At 42.0% G+C, this 16,832-nt stretch overlaps 2 protein-coding genes across 4 annotated transcripts; one reads left to right on the top strand and one right to left on the bottom strand.

The window, feature by feature from the left end:
- Positions 1-147: 147 nt before the first annotated feature.
- iah1 (isoamyl acetate hydrolyzing esterase 1 (putative)) lies at positions 148-4,230 on the top strand. 2 transcript variants are annotated; one of them, XM_031847872.1, is made up of 7 exons: positions 148-262; positions 404-456; positions 543-545; positions 2,184-2,335; positions 3,224-3,385; positions 3,505-3,626; positions 3,845-4,230. In XM_031847872.1, exons 1-7 carry the CDS (start codon positions 182-184, stop codon positions 4,019-4,021), a joined length of 750 nt encoding a protein of 249 aa, XP_031703732.1. In that variant the 5' UTR covers positions 148-181; the 3' UTR covers positions 4,022-4,230. The 2 variants fall into 2 exon arrangements, with proteins under 2 accessions (XP_031703732.1, XP_031703734.1); XM_031847874.1 differs by lacking the exon at positions 543-545.
- Positions 4,172-16,735, bottom strand: adam17a (ADAM metallopeptidase domain 17a). Of its 2 annotated transcripts, XM_031847867.1 has the most exons (20): positions 15,765-16,735; positions 15,340-15,472; positions 14,797-14,930; positions 14,577-14,665; positions 13,845-14,034; positions 12,297-12,427; positions 12,021-12,107; positions 11,203-11,328; positions 10,652-10,796; positions 10,428-10,519; positions 9,828-9,980; positions 9,286-9,485; positions 9,046-9,149; positions 8,778-8,912; positions 7,977-8,107; positions 7,739-7,817; positions 7,499-7,587; positions 7,291-7,350; positions 6,443-6,479; positions 4,172-5,534 (listed from the first exon to the last, which is right to left on the bottom strand). In XM_031847867.1, exons 1-20 carry the CDS (start codon positions 15,868-15,870, stop codon positions 5,146-5,148), a joined length of 2,610 nt encoding a protein of 869 aa, XP_031703727.1. In that variant the 5' UTR covers positions 15,871-16,735; the 3' UTR covers positions 4,172-5,145. The 2 variants fall into 2 exon arrangements, with proteins under 2 accessions (XP_031703727.1, XP_031703728.1); XM_031847868.1 differs by lacking the exon at positions 6,443-6,479.
- Between the last annotated feature and the right edge of the window lie 97 nt (positions 16,736-16,832).

Below are 16,832 nucleotides of genomic sequence, written 5' to 3'. Positions count from 1 at the left end.
TTTATTTTCTAATTATATTATATTTTTACATTTGTATTATATTTTTTTAATGCATTATTTAGCTTAATATAATACATGTAAAGAAGTCATGATGTTAAAACTTTTATTGTGACGTGTGGTAATACGTCACACACCCCTAACCGGAAGTCCAGTCTCGTGCAGCCCTTTTCGTATACAGTGAATGGTGCAGCCAGTTGTAATGTCTAAATTCAAAACAGTAACATGGCCCAAAGTGATTTTATTCGGGGACTCCATCACACAGGTTAGCTCGTGCACAATCTTAATTTTAAAGACTGTGATGTCATGCAAGCCAACAGTCAGTAACAGTCGTGTATTTAGCATTGGCTGCTAGCTGGCCAGCTTAAGTTTGCAATGAATAACTTAGTGCTGTTGATTCTTTCAGTTTTCATTTCAAGCCAATGGTTGGGGTGCAGAAATTGCCAACAAACTAGCACGGTGAGTGTTTTTGGTTCCCATAAAAGTGATCAGTTCAGCCAAACTAAATGGTGTGCCTTTGACTAATATCTGAATCTGATGTACAGTGGGTACGGAAAGTATTCAGACCCCTTTAAATTTTTCACTCTGTTTCATTGCAGCCATTTTCTAAAATCAAAAAAGTTCATTTTATTTCTCATTAATGTACACTCAGCACCCCATCTTGACAGAAAAAAACATAAATGTAGAAATTTTTGCAAATTTATTAAAAAAGAAAAACTGAAATATCACATGGTCATAAGTATTCAGACCCTTTGCTCAGTATTGAGTAGAAGCACCCTTTTGAGCTAGTACAGCCATGAGTCTTCTTGGGAATGATGCAACAAGTTTTTCACACCTGGATTTGGGGATCCTCTGCCATTCTTCCTTGCAGATCCTCTCCAGTTCCGTCAGGTTGGATGGTGAACGTTGGTGGACAGCCATTTTCAGGTCTCTCCAGAGATGCTCAATTGTGTTTAGGTCAGGGCTCTGGCTGGGCCAGTCAAGAATGGTCACAGAGTTGTTCCGAAGCCACTCCTTTGTTATTTTAGCTGTGTGCTTAGGGTCATTGTGTTGTTGGAAGGTGAACCTTCGGCCCAGTCTGAGGTCCAGAGCACTCTGGAAGAGGTTTTCTTCCAGGATATCTCTGTACTTGGCCGCATTCATCTTTCCTTCAATTGCAACCAGTCGTCCTGTCCCTGCAGCTGAAAAACACCCCCATAGCATGATGCTGCCACCACCATGTTTCACTGTTGAGATTGTATTGGGCAGGTGATGAGCAGTGCCTGGTTTTCTCCACACATACCACTTAGAATTAACGCCAAAAAGTTCAATCTTGGTCTCATCAGACCAGAGAATCTTATTTCTCATAGTCTGGGAGTCCTTCAGGTGTTTTTTGGCAAACTCTATGCGGGCTTTCATATGTCTTGCACTGAGGAGAGACTTCCGTCGGGCCACTCTGCCATAAAGCCCCGACTGGTGGAGGGCTGCAGTGATAGTTGACTTTGTGGAACTTTCTCCCATCTCCCTACTGCATCTCTGGAGCTCAGCCACAGTGATCTTAGGGTTCTTCTTTACCTCTCTCACCAAGGCTCTTCTTCTACGATTGCTCAGTTTGGCTGGACGGCCAGGTCTAGGAAGAGTTCTGGTCGTCCCAAACTTCTTCCATTTAAGGATTATGGAGGCCACTGTGCTCTTAGGAACCTTGAGTGCTGCAGAAATTCTTTTGTAACCTTGGCCAGATCTGTGCCTTGCCACAATTCTGTCTCTGAGCTCCTTGGGCAGTTCCTTCGACCTCATGATTCTCATTTGCTGACATGCACTGTGAGCTGTAAGGTCTTATATAGACAGGTGTGTGCCTTTCCTAATCAAGTCCAATCAGTTTAATTAAACACAGCTGGACTCCAATGAAGGAGTAGAACCATCTCAAGGAGGATCAGAAGAAATGGACAGCATGTGAGTTAAATATGAGTGTCACAGCAAAGGGTCTGAATACTTATGACCATGTGATATTTCAGTTTTTCTTTTTTAATAAATTTGCAAAAATTTCTACATTTCTGTTTTTTTCTGTCAAGATGGGGTGCTGAGTGTACATTAATGAGAAATAAAATGAACTTTTTTGATTTTAGCAAATGGCTGCAATGAAACAAAGAGTGAAAAATTTAAAGGGGTCTGAATACTTTCCGTACCCACTGTATGTTCCTTTTTAGAAAGTGTGATGTTGTAAACAGAGGACTGTCTGGCTACAACTCCAGATGGGCTAAACTACTTCTTCCTCGCCTCATCAACATCACAAACGCAGCAGACAACAACATAGCTGCTGTCACTGTCTTCTTTGGAGCCAACGACTGTGCACTGGAAGGTACAATGTCACAGACACAACCTCTCATGACAATTTAAGAAGTTTAGTAATGATAAATACACTGCTGCAAGCTCTCTGTGTCTGATGTCAGAAGTATGTATCATTAAGGTAGGCAACCTGGGCCAGGGGAGCCAACTAAAGGGCACTTAACATCTATAGATTTATTTAGATATGAAAAATATAGAATACGGTTACTATTCTTACACACTGTAGCCCAAAATGACCTACAGAAGGTCTCCAGAGTGAAGTACATTTTAATTGACATTGAATTACTTTTTTTATGAAACCTTATATTATGACATTTTAATACTGTTTCACAATATAGTATTTCATAAAACACGATACTATGAAACACTATATTATGACATTTAATCTGACCACTAAAAACATAATAGTTTTCCTGAATTTATTTATTTTTTTAATCTCTCTCGGAGTTGTGAGAACAACCTTAATGTCCTTAATGTGCATTGAGTTGTGTGACAATAAAGTCCACAATGACACATCTTTCTGTTTACTACATTTTACACTCTCCCATTGTGAACACATGTTCCAAACCGGCTTATAACGCGAGGATATTTACTGGCACGGAGACAAGATCCTGTTTCACAATGTAGGATCCAGTGTGTTTGGAGCTTTGTCCATACTTGAGACTAAAAGTCAGGATGTGTCAACTTAAGCTGCTTAAATGATCTAAGTGCAATACTAATTACTGGAGTGCACCTTTAAATGTTTCCAGACTCTGCAATTCACTGCTTAGTCTTTTTGGGATTATCAAAATGACTAATTAAAAACAATGTTTTAACATAGAAAATATTATCTCTAATAATGAATCATTCCATCTTAATGTTTCTGTATGATTTTTCCTTCTTTCTTCTTCCTGTCATGCAGATAAAAACCCACAACAGCACGTCCCTCTGAAGGAGTATTCAGAGAACCTGAGGGACATCTCCAGGCTTCTGGCCTCGGCTGGAGTGCCGGCAGACCGAGTTATATTCATCACCCCTCCACCTGTTGATGAGCCAGCCTGGGAGAAGGAGTGTATTCTAAAAGGTAACACTCAGTCACAAATCTTCCGCTCTCCTGCTTTTGTAACGTCACACAGGCCAATCTTACATTCCACGCCTACAGAGATCACCAGTGCTGCTTCGTCTTCCTTTTTTTTTCTCCAGCATGTCCACTCAACCGCTACAACTCTGCAGCGGGGCAGTATGCACAGGCGTGTGTCCAGGTTGCCAGTCAGTGTGGCGCAGTCGCCCTGGACCTTTGGACACTCATGCAGAAAGATGGACAGGTGGGTAACTGTTACGTGTTGTTAGAGGCCACTGTAGAATCTTGAACGACATTTACGATTTTATTAATGTGAATATAGTGTTCCTAAATGTCTCAATATGAAATACACTGAATGATAAGTGACTAAACCTCGTATTGAGATTTTTCCTAATGCCCCAATATCTTCTTTCAAATTCCTACTTTAACAAAAGTCTCACTGTTGTGTCCTCCGCTACGCAGGACTACACCGTGTATCTGTCCGATGGGCTGCATCTCTCACAGAAGGGAAACCAGTTCATTGCTCAGCACCTGTGGGGGCTGCTGGAGAGCCGTGTGGCTGACCTGCCCTTCATCTTGCCTTACTGGGGAGACGTGGATGCAAAGAGCCCCGAGAGCAGTCTGCTCTGTGACCAGTGAAGAAGACGACGATGCCACCTTTTCAAATCCTACAGGGCTGGATATTTTGTTAATAAAACACTCACCAGCACACTGGACTGCATCTCTACTACAATAAATGAAGCCGCTGTGATTTGTTTTGTACCAGTATGTCAAATGTGAGACCATGTATTCAGGTTTAAAATGCACAATAAAGATTTTTATTTTGAGATGTGTAGGAAATCCAAAAAAGAAACTTTATATAATAAAAAAGAAAAAAAAAAGAAAAAAGGAACTCAGGTGATTTTTATAAACATAGAAATATGAAGAATATACACAGAATATGTGACAGGACATCTGCTTGTACAACGGTTCACATCAATCCAGTATTTATTGTTAGCGACAGTATTTCTTTCTCCTTGACCGACAGTCAGTACATACTTTATGTAACGTGATACAGCAGGCAACAGTGGCGAGACGGCTTAAAATAACAAAGAGGTGCATCACTCACATTGCCACAAGGACAGAAAACCAAACGGAAAAATAACATTCGGGCACCTCAGGAAGTTTCTTTTAAAATGAAATGCAGGATTGTTCATCTACAGTTAGGCACAAAATCAGAAAAGGCACCGTGTTGTTTCATAAAGACAATATAACCTCTTACTAAACCTTTTAACGGGGGAAAGTGGGGGGGGACATGTTTCACAAGCTAAAATAAACTATGAATGACAGCACAGTAAGAACATGTATAAAACTTATTTCAATTCTCCAGTGATGTGGAAAAATACTCCAAGTGCAGTTATGACACAGAGATTCAGGATAAAACTCATTTTGAAGTCAAAGTTTGCTTTTTAACATGTCGCACTGAGTTTCTTGAAACAGTAACATAAGCACAACGATCATCAACGATACATTAAATCATCTGTTAGTGGAGCGAACTGGTGACGTTGCATTGCCATGAAGACGATACTTTGCGCACCAGCATTTAGTTGCATATTCTGAAACCATGTAGCCAGTGGGTTAAGACAAAAAAAGATCATTTGATGCTGCCTGTATTTGCATGTTCCCTAAAACACACATCAGGCTGCCTGTACGTGTTGGTGCCTAGTTGGTACTAAACCCCAAACATACCGGTGATTTACTCTTAGCACTCTGTCTCTTTTGTGTCAATGCACTCCTGCCTCTTGAGGCGCCGCCGCTCCTTGGCTGACGGGTTCTGCTCGGTCAGATCCTCGTAGGAGGATTTCGTAACCAACGAGGAGGCTCCTGCGGTTGTGAAATCGTCCGACGGGCCTTCCTCTCCCGGGTGAGAGTCGCTGCTGGTGTCCTCCTGGATGGTGGCCATCCGCGGCCCCCCTTCGCTGTCCGGGGTGGGCTCGCAGCTCGGGTCGGGGGCCTGGGTACTGGTGCTGGCCGCGGGAGAGGCCCCTACCTGGCTCTGCTGCTGGGGCAGGGAGAAGGGCGCGATCCGGCCGGCGGAGGAGGAGGACAGAGGCTGAGGAGGCTTGACGATGCGCACGGAAGCTGACTCGAGGTTGCTCAGCATGTCTTGACTCTGAAGAGCGAGAAAAACATGTGAGATCAAAGCACGTCGAAGCTGATCGTCTCTGACAGAGGAGGGATCCATTCCCTTTTTACTCCATTCTGCTCAAAGTTAATAATGGAAACCTTAAAGCCCATTGTACTGAGAGACATTAGTCCCCTTTAAAGTGGGAATGAGTAAAACAAACATTTCTCATGGTGGACATTTTGTGAAACAGAGGTGGAACTGATATTAATAATGTCTGCAGTCCATTTAGGAGCACATGGGCCCTGCTTTGTGCATACTGGCTCACTTACAGGACTTACTGTCACACCTGAATGGACTTAAGCCATCGTTAATGTGATTAGTTGCTCCGGTGCTGTTCCTGCTATTACAAGTCAAAATGTCGGCCATGACAAAGATCTACAGAGGAATGTACTCTCAGTCTCCACGTGTTGCCAATCAAACCTAAAACAAAAACAGTGCAGACAGCCATTACACAAAGAAAAAGAAAAAAGGTAAATCAAAACAACAGCCACCTAAAGAATATGACCCTGTTGTTGTGTTGTTGTGGCTTTAACAGCAGCAGATGCAAACTTAAAAAACGCTGACACACACCGCATCCGATTTCACAAAAAGACAACAAAGTGCAACCTTCTCAGTCCTCTCTCGGTTTGAATACTCCTAAAAAGTGCAATCTTGCTTTCTTGAGGTAATTTCTGATCAGATCTGACTCTGGTGCAGAGGAGCACACGTATCGCTGTCCACTCACATGAATTAGCGTTAGCTCACTTCATCTCTCTCGGTGAAATGTGGAACCTGATCAGTGATTACGTCAAGCAGGAAGTGACTGCAGGAGTATGCCAAACGTGGGCCGGTGACCATGCATCATCATGGACTCAATGGCAACGCAACACCAAAGCCATGGCACACGCACTCACCTAGGGCGGGAGCTCTACTACAAACTTCCACCATCTGCTGCAGTTCCAATGAGAATGGAAAGGGGCCAAGGCAAAGAGTGATGGACAGGTCATTGGCAGTGTGAACCTGGCCCTGGCAGGCGAGGCCCTTTACGGATTCTGAATCCATTCGTGTTCTGCTCTCCCCTCTTGTATTTTCAAGACTAAGCCAATAAAAGCTATGTCAAATTAAGAAGTAAGGCATTGTGCTCTTGTGATGCCACAGAAAGCATTTCTTTAAGCCCCTGATAACTTGGTTTCAAAGCTTCAAATATTCCGAATTATAAGCAACAATCAAGGTTTACGTTGTTGAAAGAGACGTCCTTAGATTTTATTATTCAGTGTTTAACGCTCAGCTAATCTAATTATCACGACTGTGTGCATGAGTTCTGATCATGCAAAACACGCAAACAACCCCACAACTGTTATCGGATATTAATTCAAATATTGCAAAAGCAATTCTTAATTTCAAAGTTTTTTTTTTTTTTTTTTTTTTTAAATCACTGTCAAACATACCAGAAATACATTTGATGTTACAAATGCAAGAAGTAAATCCTTATTTTATTAATTGAATCCTATTTACTTTCCCACCAAGCAGGATTTGTGCTGAACGCACATGTTGTAGCACCTCTTTCAATGCTGACAAATGACGCAGGGATCTAGACACAGACGCCTCCACCTGAACAACACACCTTCACACTTTCCTCTCCCTTCCATATTTAAGACGACAATGTGTTTAAAAAAAAAAATTAATGTGTGACTGTATTAGTTTGGTTAGTGTGGCAGCAAGGCACAGGGTCACACAAAGGCATGAGAGATGAGAAACTTACGCTTGGAGGGTAGTAAAAGGACTTTGTGTTATCTTCATACTGCTGGTCAAGTCGTTTGTCCTGCGAAAGAAACACAAAAAGGGACAAAATGGTCAGCATTTAAAAAGGTTCAACAATTTAGGTAATTACTGTAAAGACCAAAGATCCAAAAAGGAGCAGTTAATGGCCCACTGAAGACAATAGGTAACTAGTGTAGATTGATTCTTACCACACAGTGAACGAGGATACTGAGAGGAATCCAGAAGACGAGTGAAAACACCACGACAGAGCCCACGATGTTATCAGCCAGGAACTTCCCTGATGGACAGGTGGCGTTTGTGATGATGGACGAGACACGGAAACAGAAAGACGAAAGGTAAGCAGGGTGACAAGACTCAGCTACTACAATCAACAAGAAAGACTTTCCAGATACTCATGTTCTCATGGGGTTGATTAGAATTCAACTTACCAAACGTGTTGATGTCCAGCTTGTCGATAAAATCCCACAACCTCTCGATCACATCCTGCACCTGCTTCATGCACTTTCCCTGTTTTAAACAAGAGAACATTGACACTCAGCCAAATGAAGCATAATAACTGTGGACCTTTCAGAGCTGGACTGTGTTCGGGAAGAAAAAAACTAAATACTAAGCATGGTGGAGACATGGTAGGACAGAGTGAACAGATATAAAAGATGGATGACTCACGCCTCCGTCACAGAAGCCCACAGTGCAGGGCTTTCCTTTGCGAAGGAAAAGGAAAGTGTCATTGCCCTGTGTGAAAGGAGAGCAGGCGCCATCTTTTCCCCTGCAGCACACTTTACAGGAGTCCTCCGTCTCTGCGAGGTGAGAGGGGATTAACTGTGTTATACGTTTGCAAAAAAGTTCTAATAACTATACTCTTAATTAACAGTCGCAGTGCATACACAGCATTCATTCAAACCTGCGAGCGATCTCTTAAAACATGTTATTAAGCCACTGACATTTAGAAAAATCCTTTATCCTCGAACATAAATAGATCATAAAAACGGTCAGTCTAAATGTAATTAAAAAGTGTCATAGTATAGCATGTCGTAAAAAAGTAAAAAACTGTCATATTATTGTATGCCATAAGAAACGTCATTAAAAATGTCATCAAACATAATTGTATTGTATGAAATGTCATAAAAATGTCTTTAAAGTGTCATAGTACAGTTTGACATAAAAGATTCTTAGTATAGTATGTCATAAAAATGCAATAAAATATTTCATACAAAAAGTGAAAAAACTCGTAAAAAGGTGTCATAGCATGACTAATGTACTGGTACATGCCATAACCGCAACTGGAATACAAATGTTATAAAAAAATCTGGTATAAAATTGTAAAAAGAGTCTGGTATAAAATTGTAAAAATAAAATAAAAAATGCTAGAATATAATTTGTCATAAAAAACGTCATAGTATTCATGAAAATAAAAACAAGTGTCATACTATTTAGTTTTTCATTTGTGAGAAATGAGCTGCTCTTTACCGTTGCAGGCACAGGACTGAAGGTTCTGCAAGGCTTCGCAGAACGGGTTGCACTCTCCATTGTGACACCGGCCCATGTCGACACACACCGTGTTGTCGTCGGCGTTTTCAGGAGGGGGACACTGACTGCTGTTGCCTAACATGTGAGGTAGAGGTATCAAATATTTCAGACATATTTTTAACGTATCAATAGAAGGGGCCTAACGTCAAAGAAACAGCCTTCCAGTGATGACTGCAGATCTTGTGTTTGACCAGCAGGAGGCGCCCACCTGTGCAAGATGATATGCCTTTACAGGTAGCGCTGATGGGTTCCTGGCACCTTCTTCCTGCAAGCTGAAACAGGCAGCTCCTACAGCAAGGGCTGTTTCTGTCGCTGTGGAGAGAACAGAGACATGAGAATGTATTCAATCTAGTGCCACACACACCTCCTGCCATCTTCAAATGAATCCAACGTTTGAGCATATTTTTAGACCTGACATACAAGTTAATGCGTCTTTTGGATCTCATACCTGCACTGTGCGCCACGTTTGAACGTGCAGTCGGCTGAGCAGCAGGGGTCGTCGTTGAGGTGGAGCAGGCCGGGGTCGCACTCCTCCCCGTCCTCAACTCTGGAGTTCCCACATACCTTACTGTTCCTCTCCTTGAAGCACAGAGGCGCCTTGAAACGCAGCGTCTTTCCTACGGAGATCTTGCTGCAGTTGGAGAAGCGCTTTAGGAGGAAGTAGAAGTAGACGAGGGTTAGATATTAACTAGGAGTGGGATGCTTTATGCTTAACTGTGAACGGTGACATGACAAAAGGACTGCTATGAAGCTAAAACACTAGAATAATACAAAATGTAAATCTCTTCCCGATTCACAACAAATCAAAAGCTATTTCCTTAAATACATATTTGCAAAAATATGTATTTACAAAATATGTATTTAAAGTCAGTGAAACAGTTGTGCTACAATGCATCCAGAACTCAGTTCAAACATGTCAGCATTGTTTGTTATGAATTTGAATAAGTGAATGAATAGCCCTTTTTACTTGTTCACTGTTAGAGAGGGTACCTTGTTGTTGATATGGTCTCCGCTCACAGCAATCGGGTACATGACAAACTTCCCCCCGTGGTCGTCGCTGGGAGCACAGTAACGGATGTTGTCGGGATCGTGCTCTGCTCCAAAGTTATGGCCCAGCTCGTGAGTGGTCACCAAGTCCGCCTCCTGATGGGACACGAACCAACCAGAGTTATTTGATAGAAACATATAGTTTACTGTTGAATCAATCGAGAACAAATCACACGAAAACTCTATTCTGTCAAGCAACGAAATGCAGGACTGACACTGTGTGTCGTTGCACGTTCACAAACACTTATGTTATGTAGTCACAACAAAAAACATGCATATTATCATACTATAAGAGACTTTCTCCCAGCTCACATTCATGTGTTGAAGCTTAACTGTAAACTGTGCTGAGGAGCAAGCAATATACTGATAACTGAGGTCTCAAAATGCAACAGCATTAGGATCATTACTCATAACACCCACACAAAAAGGTGTGTCTGCTCTACTTAGAGTCTACATATGGCAGGGTGACATGTTGCATAACTTCCTGCAGCTAGTAATTAGTTTTATCGAGGATGAAGATTGAAAAAACGAGGGAACTCAGACCTTTGTTAGGATAGTTTTGCCATAGTTCTTGGTGCTGGTCAGACCCGTGTTGAGGTAACTGGGCTTGTGTATGGAGTGAGACGGGTAGTACGCTAAAAAAAAAAAAAGGGACAGAAATCACCACAAGATCTCAGCATCTGTTTTGCTTTACAAAAGCCCAGGGCTCCATAAAACAGTTGGTAATGTAGGTCAAATAAAATGTTTAGGTTGGGGGGGGTCCTCACGTTTTGGACAGAGGCCGCCCAGGGCCTGAGGTTTGGAGGGGGCCACATAGGCCAGTCCCAGTGTGCCCTCATCGAAATCCTGATAGGTGAACAGGTGGGCCAGACACACACTGGAGGCGTTCCCAGCTATGTCGGAGCTGAATTGCTGAGGGACAAAAAGAAGAGTTATTATATATCAACATTTGTCATTTGTCTCTGTTTTTCCAAGGTTTTTGAGCAAGGTTTTTACTGAGCGGGACATCTATATTTAGTTATTAATTATTCGTTTTCCAAATTACCTCAAACAGATCGTTGACATTCTTAAAATGGCCTTTCTTGTTACTTATCTGCCAAATCATCCGGTTATATCTTTGATAAGCTGCTATAGCTCCAGTGCAAATGTACATTTTACACATTTTTGTGAGCAAATGTAACATTCTGTTGACAATTAAATTTAATTTTCCCAAATCATATCCAGTGACAGTCCCCTGGTTTTGCCTGATAAGGGACCCATAGTGTTTCCCAAACGTACGCTCCCTACGTGTACATCTTTCTCTTCCTCCCTGTCCTACCTCTAGAAGTCTCTTCACGTCCCAGACCACTTTTCCTTTCACAGGGCTGTTCTCCATGTTATAGTGGACCCAGCTTGTGCCAGCATGGTCGTCGGGGGCCTTCGTCGGCTCCTTGTTGATGATGATCTGAGAATGGTAACCAAAGACACCATTTATGAACAATTTCACAATTCAAAGAATTTAAACAAATCTTATTGTACTGGCTCATAAGGATGTATAACACACAAAAGATGTATTTTCCCCCTCAAATCATAAATTAATTATTACAGGAATTATTGTACATTGAGCTGCAACATAGTTTTTAGGAATGGCCCTGAACCTGAAACCTTTAATGCATAGTTAGAGTGACTCTTAGTCAGTCAGCATCCTGTTTTGGGCTTTGCGTTTCAAGCCATCATTGTTGTTCATAACAAAGGCATTGGGATTAGAAGCGGTACATTACAAGTTCTTCTTGACATGTATGCTGGACAATAACTCGGAGCAGCTAAATGAGTGCATATCTTTTCAGTGAGAAAAAGCGAGACTCGCAGTATGACAAACAGTGTCTCTATTCATCCCCAGAGCCTGTGGAACAAATTAAATTACCCCACAGGGCACACACAAAAGCTTTCAGTTCCTCCGAAAAATTCAAGTTCTCAACACACTGAGGGGACAGTGTTATTCTCAGCTCCGCTTCCGGGAGAGACTTGATGTAAAACAAAGCTATCGTGCTGCTGGGAGCAGTGATGTCTAGTGATGTCTGATGCTTAAATCGCCACAAATTGTTCCATAAGTCAGACTGGAACCATATTACAATGAAGTAGAACACACAAACACACCTGCTGGATCTGGACCCCATAGCCTTTGTATTCATCATCCCAGGTTGTGTTCCTATAAATGTCATCGACTCGATCAATCAGCTCAATCTGGAGTGAGAGAAGGAACAAAATAAAAAAATCATAAAGCAAGAACAGCACACATTTATTTTGACTTTGACTGCAAAAACATGCATTCTGCTCTAGTCCTGTTCACTGTAACACCCTGTGGATGCATGTTAAATCTTCACATGGTGAACTCTCTCTGCACTTTTTGTACATAGCATCATAAAGACGGACCAGGTAGTTGAGAGTGACGCTCTCTTGTCCGCGGCCCATGTGTTGAAAGAAGCGGTAATCTGCAACCAGCAAGAGGGGGCAGGTGTTCTTCTTGTGGTCGTGAGCCTGTCTCTTCTCTCTGTGGTGGTGGCCTACGAGGGACAGACAGCAGGAGTGTTTAGAGAGACAGGAACAGGTGAAGAAAAACGGCCGCAGGCAAGCAAACACAGGAAAAGAATACGTTGTAACAATCATTTTTAAAGCGTTACCATATTTAAAACATACAAGGACAGATGCATGAAGAATCAAACAATGAGGCCATGCTCCAGGATCCCGTTGTTAATTGCCCTCATTTTTACATTTAGCAGCACGTCTTCCTTTTTGTTTGCCTGTGAACTGATTCAGAGGTGCTTCGGGTTCTTCAAGCCAATTAATAGCAAATTAAATAGCATTTTCTCTTTCTAGTACATAGCATGATAGTACGTGTGAATGGGGTCTACTGTATATAGACAACCATAGTAAACTAGGCTGCACAATGTCAGGTACAATTATCCAGCTGGAGCAGAGGTTTGGGGCACACGTGATGACTTTGAGTTCTATAAAACACACAATTCTCTGTTAAATCTGTGAACACAAAACTTGACTTTTCCAAATAGATTAAGTGATGCTCATACTAGACTTAACATCTGTAGTTCAGGGTTCTAACTTTGTAAAGGTAATGCTTCAGTTTTAACCTTTGAATGCAAGAAATAGTTAAAAATTCCCTTCAACATCTTCCAGAGCCCGTGATGAGGTCTCAAAATGCTAAATTGAGTTGTTCAGAAATAAATGAAAGCGGCAAATCCTCACATTTTAAAACGTTGAAAGTAAAGATCCGTTTTATCAAACAATGAGCACTTGAAGAGTAACAGAAAAAGGACAACAGGAAGACATTACATCATACACATGGCTGTACACTGCTGAGCAGCGTGGGTGTGCGTACCCTGCCTTCCACAACAAGCAGTGGGAGACCAGTGAGGACTCGGAGTCATCTCATTGGGCAGCAGAGCCTCCGTGAATTTGAATGCCTCCTCCATGAGAACCTTCACCTCAACTTATATCCCCAGTGAGTGTTTTCACCCAGCTGCCAGTGAGAGGTGTTTAAGAAGTCTCTGGCACAGTATCACTGCTATATGCTTTACGTTTCCAGCACTAACGAATCAAAAGGCATTTGGATGTTACATAATACCCACTTGTCAGCAGCGTGTAGTGAATGTGCAGAACTTTTGGCTCGGTGTAACAAAGGATTTTTTTAAATAAAGTGAGTGTTACAGAACTTAACACCCACCTCTTTTGTCTCACTACTACAGCCTCCTCCTCGCTCCCTTAAACATTTGTTATCCTCCTATTCTTTCTTTATCTGCTCTTTACCGTCCACAGAGCCGAGGCTGCACCACATTTGTGATCTCCAGCCGCCCCTTATATGCCGTCCTCTTCCTACACATTTCCACTACAACTATGACCACACACACACACACACATTTGCAAGACTCTTCACTCCTAGCGAGGAAAACGGACAGCGGAGCTCACCCTTTCCCTGGTCCACCTCCTCCTGCCCGTCCCGATCCCTCCCGGAAGCCTGTGGCAGGAGGTCCGAAGCCTCTGCGTGGACGTAACCGCACACTTTTGGAGAGACAATGCGGCTCAGGTTCCTGATGTCGTCTGAGCGATAAACCAGCAATCTGCCATCAGCTGGGGAATCTGTGAACCTCCACAGGGGCTGGATGGCCAGAGAAAGACAGGAGGCATCAGAGAGGGTCACAGGGAGAAGAGAGGATGGGGTAAAAATGTGCAGCAAAAAGAGAGAAAGAATACGTAAAGATACTGGCAAAGAATGACAACAAGAAAAAAAGATAGATAGGAGGTGAAGTGGCGTGGGGCATTTAAAAAGAACACCACGGCATGGATTATTGCAATGTAGGCACTTTATTACTTCTCATACAATGTACTGTTTAGTCTTGTTTTAGCATCTTGCCCGACAGTACTTTGGATTTAAATTGAAACAACTGAGATTGAAGTGCTGTCTGTTCAACTAATATTCACTGGTAAATCCAAGATTATGGTGTATAAACGTATCGTATAATCACACAGAATGGCACTCAAAAAAATAAGAAAATACAGAGCAATAGTAAGTTAAAGGCTAAAGCTTCCCAGGTTTACAGTACAGCAATGAAGCACTATGTTAAATGAATGTCTACAGGTATATTCAGCGTACAATTGACTGTTTCTATTTGGATTCTACACAGACAAGATGATTCTTACCTCTACGTTGTACTCGGCTGCATCAGTTAGAATGTGAGCAGAAAACTCATCTCCTTCTATGTGTGCCTGCACACGGGAATTCTCCTCTCCTGCAAACACCAATAAGGTAACTCGTATTAAAAGGTTGTTGCTCATGTTCGGCAAATAGGTCTCAAAAATCAATCGGTAGTTTCTTTAGACGAAGACATGAGTGAATACCTAATCCTAGAATAACACTTACCAACAACATGTCCAGTGAAATAGTTCTGAAGATTGATATTGTAGTTTCCCTCGCTCCCGTGTTTATCAACAAACACAGCTTTAAAGTTGTCAGTGAAGAGGCCCGTGTTGGTGGTCAAGTACAGCTTGAAATTTCTGAAAGAGATAAAACGACACACAATATCTATATTAAACATGATTACATGGCTTCTTTCAATACATGGGATTTGGTGTCCCCGACAATGGCATTTCACTATACAGTTAAACATAAACTGGCCACCAGCTGTGTGTCTATTTGTCTCTTTAGCTAGTACCACACTGCATCTGACTGCAACTTAACATTTGCAAACCATGGTATGATCCGAGTGCATACTCATAGAGTGTGAAAGGGTTGATTTGATATAGTGTGCCACAGTTACTCTCAAATCAACGTGTAATGGGAGTTGGGCTTTACATTGGAGATCCGCTAAGAAGGGATCTCCTGTACCATCACTCCAAAAGATCAAAACAGCTGTACTTGGATGTAGGCTTATGTCAGCTATAAAGTCAGCTGTAAGGTGGTTACCTGTGCAGGGCTCTGAAGCTCACAAGGCGCTCCAGGTGGGACGGGGTGTGGAGGTCCCTCTTCCTTACAGAGTGCAGCTGGAGGCCTGACAATGGCAGCACCTCAAAATCTGACAGGATGGAGTTCAGAGCACCTGGAAGACATTGAGAGACGACAACGGTCAGACACGAGCGAGCAGAATTTACGTTTGTGTTCATGTAAATCCCCAGTAACGGTCAAATACAACAATCTGGAGCTGACGATCCTCTTTCTAGCTTAATGATATGGTTTTAATTAGACCAGGACTCGGTGCCTTAACAGTACAAATGTCAACAAATATAGCACCAAATCACGCTCATCATCGTTACATATCGTTACAATCGTTCATACAACGGTTAACGTTAGCAATAACATTTACGCTAACGCTAGCTTGCTAAGTTACTCACCGAATTCCGGGTTTTCTTCGTGATTCTCTTCCGTAATAACTGTCGACTTAATTGCACCGTTGACCCAACAAGGAGCCAGAAAGGCGATTAACAGAATGCTCCTCATTTTCAGGCAGCTCGGTCAGCTATGCGACCGCTGTCATTGTCACAATTTAGTCGGTTTGTCTGGATAGCTAACGTTGGCTAGCTGAGCGACCCGGAAGTGCACAACATCCTCTCACTTGGGAGTTTGGAGGGCGTGATAGGGGCTAATGGTACAACCCAAAACTCTTTTAGGCCCAATCCCAAATGTCCCCCCTAAAGCCTTAAACCCTGGCAAAATACATGTACTCAGAAACATTGAGTATCAAAGGATGGAACATAAAAACACATGGAATCAGAGGAAAGGGCGTCTAATTTATCTTAGATGCATTTTAAGAGACTTGGGATGTACACCCAGTATATGGCTTTGACGCTGCAGCACACTGGTACCCACCCATGCTACACACAGGTAGTTGAATGATGCCAGTGGTAATGGAAGTAAGTTACTCAGACCCTTCACTTTAGTAAATGTAGCATTATCAAAACACAAAGATAAGGGGTTACTTTGTCCTGCCTTCAGAAGTGAGTCCCCCATTAATGAGGTTTTTGGACAGTTTAATATATAATAATGCATCATAAATTACAATCTGATCATGATTTTATGTTTTAAATCTTAACCTGTAAAGTGACCAGTGTCTATAGCTGTTAAAACTACAATAGCTTCCGCTGACATGTAGTAGAGTAATAGTTTATAGTAACAAATAGAATTATGCAAAAGCAATCAAAAATAAATGTACTTTTGCCTAAATTGACTTCAAGGAAAGCCAGTATTAAAGTTCGAAAATGTCAAATATCTCAGAATTATAACAAAACCCCTAGAATTGGCAGAATGAAAAAAATTGCTGAATTCCCTTACAGTAAAAGTTATATGCATTTGTCAAATCTCATTCCCGTCTAAGGTTTCTTAACTAGAATAAACCACACTAGATATAGGGAATTTACAGACACCCACAGTACATTATTAAGCAAATAAAACAGACAAAGTTG

The sequence above is a fragment of the Anarrhichthys ocellatus genome, unplaced genomic scaffold, assembly GCF_004355925.1.
Source record: "Anarrhichthys ocellatus isolate YVR2014 unplaced genomic scaffold, GSC_Weel_1.0 scaffold7, whole genome shotgun sequence".
Taxonomy (NCBI): Eukaryota; Metazoa; Chordata; class Actinopteri; order Perciformes; family Anarhichadidae; genus Anarrhichthys; species Anarrhichthys ocellatus.
Note: the sequence above shows the minus strand (reverse complement) of the source record. Positions and strands in the feature narration are given on the sequence as shown.

Excerpts from the sequence above, each read along its gene's own strand:
- adam17a (XM_031847867.1), bottom strand. The coding sequence starts at position 15,870 with ATGAGGAGCATTCTGTTAATCGCCTTTCTGGCTCCTTGTTGGGTCAAC. Across the intron at positions 11,329-12,020 it reads ATGGGGTCCAGATCCAGCAG|ATCATCATCAACAAGGAGCC; the intron begins GTGTGTTTGTGT and ends TACCATTCTCAG. Across the intron at positions 9,486-9,827 it reads GAGACCATATCAACAACAAG|CGCTTCTCCAACTGCAGCAA; the intron begins GTACCCTCTCTA and ends TTCCTCCTAAAG.
- iah1 (XM_031847872.1), top strand. The coding sequence starts at position 182 with ATGGTGCAGCCAGTTGTAATGTCTAAATTCAAAACAGTAACATGGCCC. Across the intron at positions 263-403 it reads TCGGGGACTCCATCACACAG|TTTTCATTTCAAGCCAATGG; the intron begins GTTAGCTCGTGC and ends TGATTCTTTCAG. Across the intron at positions 3,627-3,844 it reads TCATGCAGAAAGATGGACAG|GACTACACCGTGTATCTGTC; the intron begins GTGGGTAACTGT and ends TCCGCTACGCAG.